Consider the following 18,642-nt stretch of genomic DNA (forward strand, 5'->3'; position numbering starts at 1 on the left):
CTTAGTGACTGTGTGGCCCTTAACCTGTCTTCCTCATCAAATATACAGAGGGTGATGTCAGGGGCTCCTTAAGTTGCACAAGGAGCTGTGTCTCATCCTCCTGTAGCAGTCTGAGGTAATCCAGTCCCGGTCATGTCACATACAAGGGCCGAGAACATCTAAGGATCTGGGAATATTAGCACCTTTACTTTAGGTTAAAGGGGTTCTCCACTCTGGACAATTCCCTTTTACTAGAACAGTCCCCTGACATTAAACAGAACCTAGAATTTCCCAGTGCACAGAGCTGCAATGATCAGTTGTAATCTGCAGAGGAACCCAGCAACAAGTGTTCAATTTCTCTTCAGCACCCCCGCAGGGGAAATTAAGTATTACATGGTCTCCATTGAAATAATTGGTCTCTCTCTGTAATGAAGTGGTCTTCCAAATGTTCCAAAACTACAACTCCCAGCATGCCCGGACAGCCAATATAGTTTTGCAATATCTGGAGGGCCATCATTTGAATGTTTGGCCCCCCAGAGAAAGAGGGACAACCTGCATCTTACACAGACTCATGGATTTGGTTCTTTTCTCTCTGCTCCTTCCTGCTGCATTGTGTGCTATGGGGGGAGACTTCGTTGCAGTAATTGTGGGGCCCTAGTGGCTGGACCCCCATCAAGTAGATGTGTATCAAGTAAGGGCCCCATTAGACAGGTTGATGCTCTATGTAAGCTAACTTCGATCTTGTAGATCGGCGCTCGTCTACAGAGCCTTTACATGCCTTTGTTGTAGTATTTGTGGGGCCCTAGTGGTTGATCCCCCCTCAATAAGATCTGTATCACATAAGGGCCCCATATTTAACCCTCCGATTCTCTATTTTAACGAGCTCCGATCCTTTAGATAGGTGCTCATCTACAGAGCCTTTAAGTGCCTTGAGCCCTCCTCCTCTGATGCTTTGGGCATGTAAAGGCTCTGAAGGCTCTGTAGACGAGCGCCTATCTATGACACAATACAGGCACAATATTGGGGATGGTTTGTGTGGCCCTTTGTGCCCATCAGCTGTATGACTCCCCATGTAATAGTGGAATGTACTGCCGGACAATGATTTTTTTGATGGGTCAAAACGAGAGCTCTGTATTCCAAAAAGAAAAGAATTTGGCTATAGTATTCAGCAGCTAATAAGTACTGGAAGGATTAAGATTTTTTTAATAGAAGTAATTTACAAATCTGTTTAACTTTCTGGCACCAGTTGATAAGAAAAAAAAAAAGTTTTCCACAGGAGTACCCCTTTAAGAAATAACACACTTTCACAATTGGGGAATACCATTGGAGCATGGGTTTTGAGGCTACGAGCCATAGCGACAATATTCTACAGACCAGATGGTAGAAAAGGCTGAAAGTGGATTTTGTTAGCAATCCTACAAATAAAGTTGTGCAATAAATATTGAATAAATCATAGATAAAGTTAGAAAGTACTACTGTGTAACAATGCAAACATCAAAGTAAACTGTAAAATTTCCACACATTTAGGGTATGAAAATGAAATATTTGTCCATATATCCTATCAAGTCAGGAATATAAGTTCTGATGAAATTAGAGTAAACGGGGTACTCCGCTGCTCAGCGTTTGGAACAAACTGTTCCGAACGCTGGAGCCGGCGCCAGGAGCCCGTGATGTCATAGCCCCGCCCCCTCGATGCAAGTGCGCTTAAATTTAGTCCAAAAAAACTGATAAAAACTGTCAGGTTTGGCTTAGTAAATGAAGAGGCCCATTGAGTTTCAGTTCCCAACCTTTTCTCAAGATCTCTGCTTGCTATCAGTGAATGGAAGCGGTTGCGTTTACATCCAGAGGCTGAATACCTGTACACATCCAATACTTCTTATAGATGAGCCTGTTTTACAATTCTATCCATTTTAAACAAAACTGTGTGAGCTAATCAGACACTGATACATTGTAACAAACTGTCAGCAGTGCAGGGCAAATCCTAGTTCAGTAAATCCTTAAAGGGGTACTCCGGTGGAAAACTTTTTTTTTTTTTTTTTAAATCAACTGGCTCCAGAAAGTTAAACAGATTTGTCAATTACTTCTAATTAAAAATCTTAATCCTTCCAGTACTAATTAGCTGCTGAATACTACAGAGGAAATGGTTTTCTTTTTGGAACATGGAGCTCTCTGCTGACATCATGACCACAGTGCTCTCTGCTGACATCTCTGTCCATTTTAGGAACTGTCCAGTCATTCATTTCTCCCCTAGATACACAAAAAAATGATTCTGTACTTGATACATGTTTTACTCCTGAAATGTCCCTGCCTAAAAAATACGGTGTCCCTACCAGTCCCTTTCCCTGAACACAAGACCGGCAAGTCCCGATGTGTTTCTCCCCTGAGACAATTGGACTTCATCAGGGGACAAAAGAAGAAAAGTTGACTGATAAACAAACAAAGCCTGGTGGAGACGGTTATAGCGGTGGTTTAAATGCTGCCAAAGCATTGTTTAGACTGGATACATTTGTAGAGAATTGTCAGCTGTCATTGTCCCCATTTAGCAGCAGCAAGCAGAGATCTTGAACTGTTAGAAGTTGAATGTCATGACACCATCGTGGTGCCTCTTATCATGGATAATCAGAATAATCCGGTGTTTTCCAACCAGGGTGCCTCCACCTGTTTCAAAACTACAACTCCCAGCATGCTGGGAGTTGTAGTTTTGCAACAGCTGGAGGCACCCTGGTTGGGAAACACTGGAATAATCTATTATTCGTGAGTCCTAAAGCACCTGCTCCATGCATTCTCTCCTCCTGTTCTGTTATATGAATGTTACCTGCAGGCTGGCACTAGACTCCATGGTGGATTGGTCATTGGTGAAACAAGCTGGGTGGTGCGGTCGGAGGATCAGAAGACCTAGGGGCCCCTTTATGTCCAGACATTGTATGTAGATCCTGATTCGTGACCCTACAGCCTTCTGTTCTGTTCTCTGGCAAAGGGAAGCCTGTGGTGGTGTCCGCCGCACGTCACCAACACGAGTAAATAACAGGGACAATGGCCTGACAAGAAAGGGACCTGCACGAGCCTTATTTACATCAAAAAGAGTAGCGTGGCCTGCGCCAATATCTGTAGTCAGAGATCAGCCGCCCTCCCTGCTGTCACCTGGTGCTCGGCGAGGACACTGCTGCAGGTGATTCAACGCAGCCACCATGGATGTATTCACAACTACATTGTATGTTGTATCTAAGCCCGTCATTTGTGTTATTGTCTACTGCAGTGTTTTCCAACCAGGGTGCCTCCAGCTGTTGCAAAACGACAACTCTCAGCATGCCCGGACAGCCGAAGGCTGTCCGGGCATACTGAGAGTTGTCGTTTTGCAACAGCTGGAGGCACCCTGGTTGGAAAACACTGGATTATACTAAAGAAAGGGCGGCTACATGATACGTGCAGGACACTGACATCGAAAAGGCGTCCTGACGGTGAAATTACATGCAACTTTCTTACATATTTTGTGTTTCAAGATCTCTGCTTGCTGCCAGTAAATGGGAACAATGACATTTGACTACGTCCAGTCTAGACAATGCTCTGTGAGCTAAATACAGAAGCATATAAACCACCACTGTAACCATCTCCACCAGGCTATGTTTGTTTATCAGTCGAATTTTCTACTTTTGTCCCCTGATAAAGCCCAATCATCACAGGGGAGAAACACGTCGGAACACACAGGTCTTGTGTTCACATCTTTCAAGATCTCTGCTTGCTGCCACTAAATGGGAACAATGACATTTGACTGCGTCCAGTCTAGACAATGCTCTGTGAGCTAAATACAGCAGCATCTGAACCACCGCTGTAACCATCTCCACCAGGCTATGTTTGTTTATAAGTCAAATTTTCTACTTTTGTCCCCTGATAAAGCCCAATCATCTTGGAAGAAACACGTCGGAACTCACCGGTCTTTGGTTCACAGCTTTCAAGATCTCTACTTGCTGCCACTAAATGGGAACAATGACATTTGACTGCGTCCAGTCTAGACAATGCTCTGTGAGCTCAATACAGCAGCATTTCAACCACCACTATAGCCATCTCCACCAGGCTATGTTTCTTGATCAGTCGGCATTTCCTATTTTGTTCCCTGATGAAGCCTGATCATCTCAGGTGAGAAACACGTCGGGACTTACAGGCCTTGTGTTCAGGAAAAGGCTTACAGAAGGAATTGGTAGGGAGACCATATATTATAGACAGGGACATTTCCGGAGTAAAACTAGTACCTCGTGTATCAAGTACCTTATCTTTTTTGTGTATCTAGAGAAATTAAAGGGGTACTCCCGTGGAAAACATTTTTTATTTTATTTTTTAATTAACTGGTGCCAGAAAGTTAAACAGATTTGTAAATTACTACTATTAAAAAATATTTACCCTTCCAGTACTTTTTAGCAGCTGTATGCTACAGAGAAAGTTCTTTTCTTTTTGAATTTCTTTTTTGTCTTGTCAACAGTGCTCTCTGCTGACTCCTCTGTCTGTGTCAGGAACTGTCCAGAGCAGCATAGGTTTCCAATGGGGATTTTCTCCTGCTCTGGACAGTTCCTGATACGGGCATCAGGTGTCAGCAGAGAGCACTGTGGACAAGACAAAAAAGAAATTAAAAAAGAAAAGGATTTCCTCTGTAGCATACAGCAGCTAAAAAGTACTGGAAGGGTAAAGATTTTTTAATAGAAGTCATTTACAAATTTGTTTAACTTTCTGGCACCAGTTGATTTAAAAAAATGTTTTCCACCGGAGTGCCCCTTTAACAACTGGAATGGGAATAGAAGGACTGAGGATTGTTGATTAGAATGTTTCCGGCTACCTAGTCCCCATCCACCTACTGTGATCAGACAGTCCAGACAGACAGTCTCTTCAGGCAGGTGTATTATAGTCTAAGCAGAAGGCTGTCCAGACATGCTGGGAGTTATTATTTATTATTATTTGCACAGTACACTACTATAGATGACATGTGGGGGAAGAAGGGGTTTGCAAGGTGCTGTAAGAAGCAGAGATAAAGAAACAGCAGCAGGATCACAGCGAGGAAAGGGTTACACTAAGCACTATACTGTTGCTGCTGAGAAGCTAAATGGAAGGGGAGGGGTAGATTACACTGCAGCACTGTGCACATACAGCTGTATGTACACTGCTATTTACCAAAGGGACAGATTCCCTAAACTTTACAGGTGATCAGACATGAGAGGGAAGCCATGATTTATCTTTGAGGAACAACGTGCATCAACGTGCATCATCTTCAACAGGCAGCCTATCTCAGCTTACAGAGATACACAGTCCTTAAAGGGGTATTTTATTTATTTATTTTTAATCAACTGGCTCCAGAAAGTTAAACAGATTTGTAAATTACTTCTATTAAAAAATCTTAATCCTTCCAATAATTATCAGCAGCTGAAGTTGAGTTATTCTTTTCTATCTCGCAACAGTGCTCTCTGCTGACATCTCTGGTTGTCTCGGGAACTGCACAGAGTAGAAGAGGTTTGCTATGGGGATTTGCTTCTACTCTGGACAGTTCCCGAGACAGGTGTCATCAGAGAGCACTTAGACAGAAATGAACAACTCAACTTCAGCAGCTCATAAGTACTGAAAGGATTAAGATTTGTTAACAGAAGTAATTTACAAATCTGTTTTACTTTCTGGAGCTAGTTGATATATATAAAAAGTTTTTTTCTCTCCTGGATAACCCCTTAGATACACAGCTCTCTCTCGTGTACATAGCACTAGCAGAGCCCCCGCTCACTTCTTGCAATTCTTCCTGGTCTAACAGTTATTAGAGACTGGTTTCCCCTGACAACAAACAGTGGACAGCAGATTGTAAGGAAAGGAGACACCTAGTGGTCTAGACTATATGTTACTGTCTGCTGAGCTGTGTATCCAAGCTTACCACTTGTGATACTGTTTGCTTAGCTGTGTATCTAAACCTATGGTATTATACAGTCTGCTGATGGGATTATTTAAAGGGGTACTCCAGTGGAAAACTTTTTTTTTTTAAATCAACTGGTGCCAGAAAGTTAAACAGATTTGTAAATCACTTCTATTAAAGAATCTTAATCCTTCCAGTACTTTTTAGGGGCTGTAAACTAAAGAGAAATCCCAAAAAGAAATGCATTTCCTCTGATGTCATGACCACAGTGCTCTCTGCTGACCTCTGCTGTCCATTTTAAGAACTGTCCAGAGCAGGAGAAAATCCCCATAGCAAACATATGCTGCTCTGGACAGTTCTTAAAATGGACAGCAGAGGTCAGCAGAGAGCACTGTGGTCATGACATCAGAGGAAATGCATTTCTTTTTTTGGGGATTTCTCTTTAGTATACAGCCCCTAAAAAGTACTGGAAGGATTAAGATTTTTATATATATATATATATATATATATATATATATATATATATATATATATAGAAGTGATTTACAAATCTGTTTAACTTTCTGGCACCAGTTGATAAAAAAAATAAATAAAAAAAAAAATTATAAAGGGGAGTACCCCTTTAACCTTATGTGTATCTAAGCCTATTGTACTATATGGTCTTAGTCTGAACATCTAAACACCAGTGTTTCCAAACCAGGGTCCTCCAGCTGTTGCAAAACTACAACTCCCAGCATGCCCGGACAGCCAAAGGCTGTCCGGGCATGCTGGGAGTTGTAGTTTTGCAACAGCTGGAGGCACCCTGGTTGGGAAACATTGATCTAAACCTATCATACGGTCTGCTGAGGTGATTATTATTGAACCTTATCATGTGTGATACTGTCAGCTCAGCTGTGTATCTAAGCAAAATGTGTCATACACTCCACTACACCCCCCCCATCATGTTCTGTTCCTGCATTATAATATATATATATATATATATATATATATATAATCATGTCTCCCGAGCACACAGCACTACACCCCCCATCATCCTCCGTACATAATTCACCACAAAGTGACGATGAAAATCCTGTTAACCCCGGCATGACCGCAGTCCTCCCCACCCCTGTAGTCAGGTGCTCACACCTATAGACGTGTACATTAGGAGTGAAGCCGCAGCCACCTGGAAACACAAGCTTCCCGTAACCAGGAGCCCACCGCTTCAACAAACAAAAGCCACCGGTGCGGAGGGATCAGGTGTCCGCAGGACCGCGCTTACCTTCACTACAACTCCCACATGTCCACCAGGGCCGCAGTCCTAAGGCCGGGGCTGGCACCTCCCCCTCCGGGGGTGTCCTGTAATCCTGATTCTAGGGTTAGGAGACCCCTGGAGCCATGGCTCCGACCCCGTACACACACACCGCACACTGCCCTCAGCTCCTTCCCAATGCATATTTGATGACAGCTATTATACTCGGATCAGTCATGGATGGAGAGGGGACCGCTACACTGCACTTAACCCCTCGGCAGCCGCATCCTTCAAGGAAACCTCAAGGCAGTGTTTCTAAACCACCGCTGTAACCATTTCCACCAAGTTATGTTTGTTTATCAGTCGAATTTTCTACTTTTGTCCCCTGATAAAGCCCAATCATCTCAGTGGAGAAACATGTCGGAACTCCCCGGTCTTGTGTTGACAGCTTTCAAGATCTCTGCTTGCTGCCACTAAATGGGAACAATGACATTTGACTGCGTCCAGTCTAGACAATGCTCTGTGAGCTAAATACAGCAGCATCTAAACCACCACTGTAACCATCTCCACCAGGCTATGCTTGTTTATCAGTCGAATTTTCTACTTTTGTCCCCTGATAAAGCTCAATCATCTCAGTGGAGAAACACGTTGGAACTCACCGGTCTTGTGTTGACAGCTTTCAAGATCTCTGCTTGCTGCTATTAAATGTGAACAATGACATTTGACTGCGTCCAGTCTAGACAATGCTCTGTGAGCTAAATACAGCAGCATCTAAACCACCGCTGTAACCATCTCTACCAGGCTATGTTTGTTTATCAGTCAAATTTTCTACTTTTGTCCCCTGATCAAGCCCTATCATCTCAGTGGAGAAACATGTCGGAACTCACCGGTCTTGTGTTGACAGCTTTCAAGATCTCTGCTTGCTGCCACTAAATGGGGACAATGACATTTGACTGCGTCCAGTCTAGACAATGCTCTGTGAGCTAAATACAGCAGCATCTAAACCACCGCTGTAACCATCTCCACCAGGCTATGCTTGTTTATCAGTCGAATTTTCTACTTTTGTCCCCTGATAAAGCCCAATCATCTCAATGGAGAAACACGTCGGAACTCACCGGTCTTGTGTTGACAGCTTTCAAGATCTCTGCTTGCTGCTATTAAATGTCAACAATGACATTTGACTGCGTACAGTCTAGACAATGCTCTGTGAGCTAAATACAGCAGCATCTAAACCACCGCTATAACCATCTCCACCAGGCTATGTTTGTTTATCAGTCGAATTTTGTCCTTCTACTTTTGTCCCCTGATAAAGCCCAATCATCTCAGGTGAGAAACCCGTCGGAAGTCACCGATCTTGTGTTCAGGGTAAGGGTCACAGTAGGGAAAGGTAGAGAGACTATATATTATAGGCAGGGGCATTTTAGGAGTAAATCTAGGGTCCCGTGTAACAAGTATCGTATCTTTTTTGTCCATCTAGCAGAGAAATGAATGACTGGAATGGGAATAGAAGGATTGTTGATTTTTAATGTTTCCGTGCTAACTTGTCCTTATAAACCTACTGTGATCAGTCAGGGTGGGTTCACACTACGTTTTGTCCCATACGGGAGCGCATACGGCAGGAGGGAGCTAAAACCTCGCGCTCCCGTATGTAACCGTATGCGCTCCCGTATGCCATTCACTTCAATGAGCCGACCGGAGTGAAACGTTCGGTCCGGTCGGCTCATTTTTGCGCCGTATGCGCTTTTACAACCGGACCTAAAACCGTGGTTGACCACGGTTTTAGGTCCGGTTGTAAAAGCGCATACGGCGCAAAAATGAGCCGACCGGACCGAACGTTTCACTCCGGTCGGCTCATTGAAGTGAATGGCATACGGGAGCGCATACGGTCACATACGGGAGCGCGAGGTTTTAGCTCCCTCCTGCCGTATGCGCTCCCGTATGGGACAAAACGTAGTGTGAACCCAGCCTTAGTCAGTTTTTTGTTAGGGATTTCACAAGTTGCTGGTGTATTATAGCTAAAGATGCAAGCTGCTGGGAGTTGTAGTTTTGCAACAGCTGGAGGCACACTGGTTTGGAAACACTGCCTCAAGGAGTCATAGTAAGGATAGTAATGGGAGTTTTCCACTGATACGTTTCTATAAACATCAGAACCCGACAATTATACAAGAGATCAGCGGCAAACAGGCGCCGCTTATCTCTTTCTGCAGAAACGGTTCTTCTGAGGTGACGTGAAGGCTCATGTCCTCTCTGAAGAAAAGATTTCTCAGCAGCTGCAGTGCAGGATAGAGTTCTGTGCCACAGCTGCTGCAGAACATTATCATACACACCTCGGCTGCTGCAGAACACAATCATACACCCCTCAGCTCCTGCACAACATCCTCATACACTCCTTAGCTACTACAGAATCTCATAACACACACATCAGCTGCTGCAGAAACTTACAAATACAGACCTCATATTACACACCTCAGCTGCTGCAGAACATCATAATACACACCTCAGCTACTGCAGAATCTTATAAACCACACATAAGCTGATGCACTCTCATAATACACACCCCAGCTGCTGCAGAACCTTATATTACACATCAGAAATGATGCAGAATATAAGCATACATACCTCAGCTGCTGCAGAACATAATTCGCACCTGAGCTGCTGCAGAACATCATAATACACACCTCAGCTGCTGCAGAACTTCATAATACACACCTCAGCTGCTGCAGATCATAGTACATTAATCAGGTGTTTATTTTGATATACAGCAGAGACCGCTCCCAGACATGATACACACCTCAGCTGAAGAACCTTATAATACACACTGCAGCTGCTGCAGAACCTCCTAAAACACATTATGACTGCTGTAGGATGAGATAATATACACCTGCCCCCTATACTTCATAATACACCATAGCTGCTTCAGAACCTTATATTACACATCACAAATGATGCAGAACATGATCATACACACCTCAGCTGCTGCAGAACATAATACACACCTCAAATGTTGCAGAACATCATAATACACACCTCAGCTGCTGCAGAACATCATAGTATATTAATCAGGTGTTTATTTTGATATACAGCTGTATACAGCAGAGACCCTTACCAGACATGACTCACACCTCAGCTGAAGAACCTTATAATACACACTTCAGCTGCTGCAGCACCTCATGAAACACATTAGGACTGCTAAGATGTGATAATATGCCTCTGCCCCCCCAGACTTCATAATACACCTTAGCTGCTGCAGAACATCATATCCACATCTTCTGTACCAGCTGGACACCTGAATATTTTGCCGCCATGGTAAGGCAGCATTCACACCACATTTTTGCAATACATTTCCCGTATCAGGTTTTTGATGAAAAACGGATTCCTCAACTTAACTAAACTGTATCACAATGTGTGTACAAATTTTAACCCGTATACAGTTAAAAACCGTGTATGTTTTGAAATATGATGTCCGGTTGCATCAGTTTTTTAAGAAAAAAAACATATGTTTTTAACTTTTCACTCCATTATGAATAAAGTTTCACTTGTTTGATTGAAATTTCAAAAAAAAAAAACCTGTACAAAGTCAAAAACAGTATGGTGAAAATCGGATGGAACCGTACGCACATAACAGTTCTGTACGGTTCCCACTGACTCCCATGTTAAAAAAAAAATGTATATGGTTTAATACGGTTTTTCGCCCGGACCAAAAACCGTGGTAGACTATGGTTTTGGGTACGGGGGAAAAAAAACGGACAAAACCGTACAGGATGCAAAAGGGATGCAACCGGATGCATCATTTGGCATACGGTTTTCAATGGAGAGTCAATACATACAGTTTTCAATGGAGAGTCAATACATACGGTTTTCAATACGGTTCCGTACGGTTTTCACACAGAAAACGTATACATGGACTGTATTGCAAAAACGTGGTGTGAACGCAGCCTAAGACATGAGGTAACTATGTGCACGATACGGATGATACGCTATAGATATTGGCGCGGTGGTTACCTCAGGAATACACTGTACAGAAATAGCAGCGAGGGTAATATGACAGCAGGTATAAGGTTAACAGCAGGCACATGACACGGGCCCCCGGCCGCTCTCACCCCGCACCTGTCAGGGACACCTGTCTCTCCTCTCAGGATCACAGCCTCAGGGGTTTCCATAGTTATACAAAAAAAAAAATCATTAAAAGCTCCAGAAACCTGAAGAGATAGAAATGACTACTAAACAACCTTGTAACATGCCGCGCCATTCCCTACTGTTAACCCCTTGGTGATTGGAATATTTTTGGTACTTTGGGGGAGATTTATCAAAACCTGTGAAGAGGAAACGTTGCCTAGTTGCCCATAGCAACCAATCAGAGCGCTTCTTTCATTTTTCACAGTGAAAGCAGCGATTTGATTGGTTGCTATGGGCAACTCAGCAACTTTTCCTCTGTTCAGGTTTTGATAAATCTCCCCCTTTTGTGTTTAGTAATTTAAGATTTTCCTAGTTAACGACGGAAAATATGGATTTTATAAAGACAGGAGGCGAGTATCAAATGCATTATCCTTCTTTATTCAGCCCAATAGCAGAAAGAAATGCAATGAAATGTAATAACCAAGAAAAAAGAGAGGGGAGTGTTGGTCACCTAGTAACCATCTACGCCCCCTCCACATTCCGACCAATCCTCTTCCACCTAAGTCCATATTAACCAAGTCCAGCTCCACCTCCTCCTCTTTCTTTATGCAGACAGTCCACCGCAACCGATACGGCAGACCAGGAGAAAGGCGTAACGAGTAGAACAGCAACACGAATCCCACGGCGGATCCAATCCTCATCGAACTGTAGAACTCAACCTTGTCTGGTAAGAACTGAAAAACGATCCATCCACAGACCTCCAACAAAGAGGTCCGAAACCCGGAGGAACAGAAAATTCATCCAACGATACTCACTCGGATGCAGCATTCAATACCCTGGAAAAGAAAAAACACCATGACAGGGATGGGAATAGGGAGGGTTGATACTCGCCTCCTGTCTTTATAAAATCCATATTTTCCGTCGTTAACTAGGAAAATCTTAAATTTTATGGCAGACAGGAGGCTCGTATCAAATGCATGTTCAAAGTATCTAACAACAATATCACACAAGAAATATTATAATACTGACATAGAAACATGAGTCTCAGGTCGAAAATAAAACGTACGAAACGTATTTTCCGAAGACCAGTCTGCTGCTTTCATAACGTCAGACAGAGAGACTCCCGCCTGAGCCACCTTGGTAGCCATGGCTCCTCTAGAGGAATGCGCTTTAAAAATGGAGACATCAACCCCGGCAAGGATCATTGTCAGACGGATCCATCAGGATAATGTTGGGGAAGACACCGGACGATGCGGAGTACAGAAAGATATGAGAAGTTGGGAAACAGAATCCGAACGCAAGTGAGTTGTCCGAAGCTCATAAGTCTTAAGACACCTAACCACACACAACTTAGGGTGTTCCGTAAAACTCGGATAGAACACCGTTCTTAAATCGGTCTTCGTCCGGCGAGCAATGGAGAAGAGCACACCCCCGGGTGTAAACTGTCTCCTCGATACCTCCAATGCCCGAACATCCGACACACGTTTGATGGATATCAAACACAACAACATGGTCAGTTTGAATGATAAAAACTTGAGAGATAAATCTTCATTATCCTCCCAAGAAGAAAACAACCGAAAAATCAGGGATACGTCCCAGGTAGAATGATACCTAGGAGCAGGGGGACGTTGAAATCGAATGCCGCGCAAAAGACGACACACCAACGGGTGTTTACCCAAAGGTGCACCGTCTACATGAGCGTGATGAGCAGAAATTGCGGATCTATACACATTAATTGTCCGATATGCCTTACCAGTGTCAAAAGCCTCAGATAAAAAATTTAAGACTCCGGACACAGGGGCATGAATGGGATCCATCTGTTGTTGTGAGCACCAATGAACCCATAATCCCCAGGCAGATCGGTAAGCCGATCTGGTACCTGGAGCCCACGCATCTCGCATGAGGTCCCTAGCTGATCGTGAAATGCCGATACCAAGGTCCGGCATCCCGAGATCAACCATACCACTAACCGCAATTGACCGGACAACACTAATGGATGCGCATCCCCCATGGGGTCCAGCAGCAGAGACTGAAACAGGGGACAAATTCGTGGATAATCTATGGTCATCCCCAGAATCTGGGGAAACCAAGACTGGGTCGGCCACCAAGGAGTGAGCAGCACCAGAGTGGCTGCCTGAGACTCCGTCTGCCATAACACTCTGGGAATCATGGCAAATGGGGGAAACGCGTACAACGTCCCCGAGGGCCACATTTGCAGAAACGCATCCGTGGCCAGAGCCTCCGGATCCGGTTTCCAGCTGAAGAACCGTGGCAACCGTCGATTCAGTCTGGACGCAAACAGGTCTAGGTCCAAAGGACCCCATAGTTCCCAAATTGATTGGAAAACCGACGGATGTAAGGTCCAGTCGCTGCTGTCCATCAGATGCCTCGAGTTCCAATCCGCCACGGAGTTGGAGACTCCCGGAAGATATTCCGCCAAAAGGAGAATGTCCCTCTGGAGACAGAATTGCCAAAAATCTTTCGCAATGTCCGCCAATATCTTGGATCTCGTACCCCCAAAGCGGTTGATGTACCGCACGGCCGAAACGTTGTCCATGCGAAGCAGGATACAACAATTTGACCTGTGGAATGCGAAACTTTTGACTGCAAAATAGCCCGCCAGAAGTTCCAAGCAGTTGATATGCAGTAGGGATTCCTCCGGGGACCACTTGCCGCCCGTGGAGGACGAGCCGCAACGGGCTCCCCATCCGCTCAGACTGGCATCTGACTCCACAATCAAATCCGGTTTGGAGGTGAATATCATCCTGCCATTCCAATCCTGGACGTGGCGGAGCCACCAGTACAGGTCGGCGCGGGCCTCCTGAGACAGAGGAACTCTGTCCGCATAAGAAAGACCCTCCGCTAGTTTCTCGGTCTTCAGGCGTTGTAATGCCCTGTAATGGAGAGGGGCCGGAAGAATGGCCTGAACGGAGGCCGACAAAAGGCCCACGATGCGGGCTACCGCCCGTAGTGAAACCAAGTCTCTCCTGAGCAGGGACCTTATTTCTTTGCGAAGCAGTGCAAGCTTCTTGTCCGGAAGACTCAAGATGGCCATGGGGGTGTTCACCATGAAGCCTAGAAACTCCACGTCTTGAGTGGGAACGAACACAGACTTTTTGTGATTGATTAAGAACCCCAAATCCGTGAGAAGGGAACAAGTCCAATCCACGTGTAGTGACACCTGTTGAGGGGATTGAGCCATAATCAATATATCGTCGAGATATATGATAAGTCTCACCCCTCGACTCCTGAGAAGCGCCATAACCGGTCTCAGGAGTTTGGTGAAACACCACGGGGCGGATGAGAGGCCGAACGGAAGACAGGTGAATTCCCACTTCCCGTCGTCCCAGAGGAATTGGAGATACTGCTGGGAAGAAGGGTGAATTGGTACCGTGAGGTACGCGTCTTTCAAATCGATCTTTGCCAGCCAATCGTTTGGAAGAAGAGAGTCTCTGAGCAGATGTATGCCCTCCATCTTGAAGTGGCGATACGACACATACTCGTTTAGATCCCTCAGATTTATGACGGGCCTGTGGCCTCCGTCTTTCTTCTTCACCAAGAAGAGATTGCTGAGGAAGCCCGGTTTGTCCATAGACACCCGGACAATGGCCTTTTTGTCTAGCAAGTCCGCGACCTCTTGGTTTATCAGAGTCATGTCTGCCTCTGAGAAGCAAAGATTCGTCGGCCACCTTGATTGGACCGGTTCTGACATGAAATCTATCATGTAACCCGATACCACTTGCAGCACCCAAGGGTCTGTAGAAATCATGGACCAGTGGTGGAAAAAATATCGTAGTCTGCCCCCCACTGGGGCCGAACAAACACTCTGTACAGTCCAACCCACCTGTGGTCCTGCCTCTGGAGAAACCTCTGGAAGTACCACGTGCCCTCCAGGGCCGTCCTCGGGTTGGGTAAAAGGGGTTGGTTGGCACGGGTGCAGGGGCCGCCTGAGGTTGAGGTCTGTCCTGCACATACTGGACGGTGGGTCTAGCATAGGGTCGAAAATAAGCACCTCTGCCGGAAGGTCGACCCTTGCCCCTTCCGGCTTTGCCGAAAACCTTAGCGGATTTTTTCAACGAGGATTGCGCCTTATCTAGGCTGGAGAACAATCCTACGAATTTATTGATGTTTTTAATCAAAGAGTCTCCAAACAGGAGGCCCTCAGCAGATGGGCCCGGCTCTTCGGTAGCTAAATGTGTCAGCTGCGGGTCCAGCCTCATCAGTATCGAGCGACGCCGCTCAGCGGACATCGCTGAGTTTGCATTGCCCAACAGACACGTGGCCCTCAAGGCCCAGTTCCTGAGGACACCCGCGTCCACCAAGCCGCCTGTTGCCACCGCATGCTCAGCCATGTTGAGAATTTTGGTAAGCGGTCCCAAGACGTCCAACAATTTGTCCTGTACGGACATGAAGGATCTGTCCAGACCCTTCTTCGGGTTTTTACCAGATTTTAGCAAGTATTTAATAAGAATCGGGTCCAGTTCAGGAGTAGCCGCGACCTTGTTGGCCACTGAAGGACGCGGACATTCCGATCGTAACTTGCTGCGGTTACTGCGATCTAAAGGTTTCCGTAGCCACGCCTCCACATATTTAGCCACCTGCGGCAGCGGGGACCATTCCCCAGACCTGGGATGTTTAATGTCGTCCGGGTCAAAAAATGGCACCCCCAGGGAGTCCAATATGGCGTGTGGATTGCCCGTAGCAGTAGCAGACCCGGTGGGGTCGCACTCCTCCATATCACCTACCTCCTCTTCATCGCCTTCGATAGAAGAGGGTAAAGACACCTCATAATCTGCCTCAGACTCCGCCTCCGATTCCTCAATGTATGAATCGGGTTTTGACCGCTTAGCAGAGCGTGTCGCCCGTACATCATAGTCTTCCTCCCGGGTGGAGGGTCTTAAACCCGATTTCGGGTTGGCGCCCGAATGAGAAGGGCCGCCTGAAATATTTTGTCCATCTCCCACCGTCAGCAATGGTGTGGGAGAGGTCATGGCGTCCGAGCAGTGGTGGCGTTTCCTCTCAGACTTACCGGACTTCTGAGGTTCAGAAACCGGATTAGGTATGGTCGCCGCGGACGGCGGACCTGCAGAAATCACTGCAATGTCATTTCGGGATTGAGATACCGCCAATGAGATGGATTTGGAAATGTTGTCATTCATGACCGCCATGGCGGACGTGAGAGCGGATGCAATGGAATTGTTCACTAGCTGGTGAATTTCAGCAGCGGACATAGAATCAGTATGAACAGTATGAGCAGGAATGGGGCCATCCCCCAGGGTCATATCCAATTTATTATCCATCATGGAGCACACAATAGTGTTCAGGTCTGTAAAGAGAAAAGGTGGGGTAGGCCACAGTAAGTACTTGTATATAAGGCAAGGGTATATATGTATATAGTATAACCGTATGTACAGGAAGGAAAAACAGGCGCAGTCCGCTCCGTAACCTGAGGGTTACTGACACAGCTGTCACAGACAGCTGTACGTCAGCAACACGGCAGGATCGCGGCACTGTCAGCGCATCTATCAGAGCGCTTCCAGTAGCCGTAGTATGCCACGGAGCCCTGCGCGACTCCCGGCCGTACCCAGTGTTCTAACACACTGTGGGAGGCCGAGCCGCGTATTCTCGCGAGACCCTGCGCGCTCACGTGACGCGCTGACGTAGCGTGTACGAGAAGCGCGCAGGGAGCGAGATGAGAGGGCGGAGACGAAGGGAGGAGAAGAAAGCCGACGTCACCGCAATGGCGACGGCCCGAAAACAACAGGTAATGAGTGCGAATAGCGAAAGAAAGACACGGAACACCGGCAGGGGCCAGAAAGGGGGCAAAACAGGAGAAAAACAGTGTATGAACGCCAGGGAGGGCGGATACGTCTAGAGATAAAGTACAGGAAAAAACCACAAAAATAGGGGAAAAAAGATGTAGAAAGGCCCGGTGTATGAAGTATCTACACCGGGTTAAATAGCACAAAAGGGAAAATCATATGATAGAACATAAAACAGTGAGATCTGGCACAAACAACCAGACACTGGATTAAATACTTATCTGATGTTAACACTGCTATTGAGCAGAAAGAAAGAGGAGGAGGTGGAGCTGGACTTGGTTAATATGGACTTAGGTGGAAGAGGATTGGTCGGAATGTGGAGGGGGCGTAGATGGTTACTAGGTGACCAACACTCCCCTCTCTTTTTTCTTGGTTATTACATTTCATTGCATTTCTTTCTGCTATTGGGCTGAATAAAGAAGGATAATGCATTTGATACGAGCCTCCTGTCTGCCATAAAATTGTTATTTCATCTTATTTACTCTTTCTATAGGCAGGCGCCATTTAAGGCTGGGTTCACACCACGTTTCCGTATACGGCTGGGAGGAGGGGGCAGAGCTTAATTGTGGCACCCGCACTCAGCCGTATTCGGGAACCGTATTTAATGCATGTCTATGAGCCGACCGGAGTGAACCGCAGCCTCCGGTCTGCTTTGTTTTCGGCCGTATGCGGTTTCCCGACCGTAGGCAAAAACGCGGTCGACCACGTTTTTGCCTGCGGTCGGGAAGCCGCATACGCCCGAAAACGAAGCCGACCGGAGGCTGCGGTTCACTCTGGTCGGCTCATAGACATGCATTAAATACGGCTGAGTGTGGGCGCCGCGATTAAGCCCCGCCCACCCCTCCTCCCAGCCGTATACGGGAACCGTATTTAACAAAACGTGGTGTGAACCCAGCCTAAACTATGGCTTTTTGGTGGAAAATCAGTATGCCTAAAATCGTCCTCTTCTGACCCCTATAGCACACTTATTTTTCGGTATACAGGGATGAATAAGGGTCATTTCACAGGGTACCATTTTTGTGTTGATGGGACTTTTTGACTATTTATGACTTTTTTTTTCTGATATATGAAGTGATGAAAAATCTGCAATTCTGGATTTATTTTTTTACGGTTACGCCATTAACCGTGCACATTAATTATCCCTATATCCCTAAACTTACAGTAAATTCGATTCGTCACGAACTTCTCAGCTCGGCGGTTGCTGACTTTTCCTGCATAAATTAGTTCAGCTTTCCGGTGCTCCGGAAAAGGTGGATACAGTCCTAAGAAAGAGTCTCCTAGGACTGTATCCACCTTTTCCAGCCCACGGGAGCACCTGAAAGCTGAACTAATTTATGCAGGAAAAGTCATCAACTGCTGAGCCGAGAAGTTCGTGACGAATCAAATTTACTGTAAGTTCGCTCATCTCTAATTTACACACGCGGAGATACATACATATGGCCCTCCAGATGTTGCAACACTACAACTTCCAGCATGCCCGGACAGCCGTTGGCTGTCCGGGCATGCTGGGAGTTGTAGTGTTGCAACATCTGGAGGGCCACAGTCTGAGACCACTGATCTAAAGGGTAAAGCTGGACAACGGTTTAATCGGCAATATCTGGAACCAGCCATGGATT

General features: G+C 45.9%; 2 protein-coding genes and 1 long non-coding RNA gene across 3 annotated transcripts in view; 1 reads left to right on the plus strand and 2 right to left on the minus strand.

The window, feature by feature from the left end:
- Positions 1–2,917, minus strand: part of MYO15A (myosin XVA) — a 149,138-nt gene extending 146,221 nt beyond the window's left edge. Inside the window, exon 1 of the mRNA XM_056535537.1 lies at positions 2,795–2,917. Within this exon, the coding sequence (XP_056391512.1) occupies positions 2,795–2,818 (24 nt within the window). The 5' untranslated portion in view covers positions 2,819–2,917. The remainder of the gene's footprint in view (positions 1–2,794) is intronic.
- Positions 1–18,642, plus strand: part of LOC130284806 (uncharacterized) — a 97,528-nt gene that overhangs the window by 63,765 nt on the left and 15,121 nt on the right. The window lies entirely within an intron of this gene.
- LOC130284798 (uncharacterized) lies at positions 11,645–17,439 on the minus strand. Its single transcript, XM_056535566.1, has 2 exons — positions 15,049–17,439; positions 11,645–12,040 (listed from the first exon to the last, which is right to left on the minus strand). The coding sequence occupies exons 1-2, from the start codon at positions 16,505–16,507 to the stop codon at positions 12,033–12,035; spliced, it is 1,467 nt and encodes a 488-aa protein (XP_056391541.1). The 5' UTR covers positions 16,508–17,439; the 3' UTR covers positions 11,645–12,032.

Source organism: Hyla sarda, chromosome 8 (genome assembly GCF_029499605.1).
Source record: "Hyla sarda isolate aHylSar1 chromosome 8, aHylSar1.hap1, whole genome shotgun sequence".
NCBI classification, from domain to species: Eukaryota; Metazoa; Chordata; class Amphibia; order Anura; family Hylidae; genus Hyla; species Hyla sarda.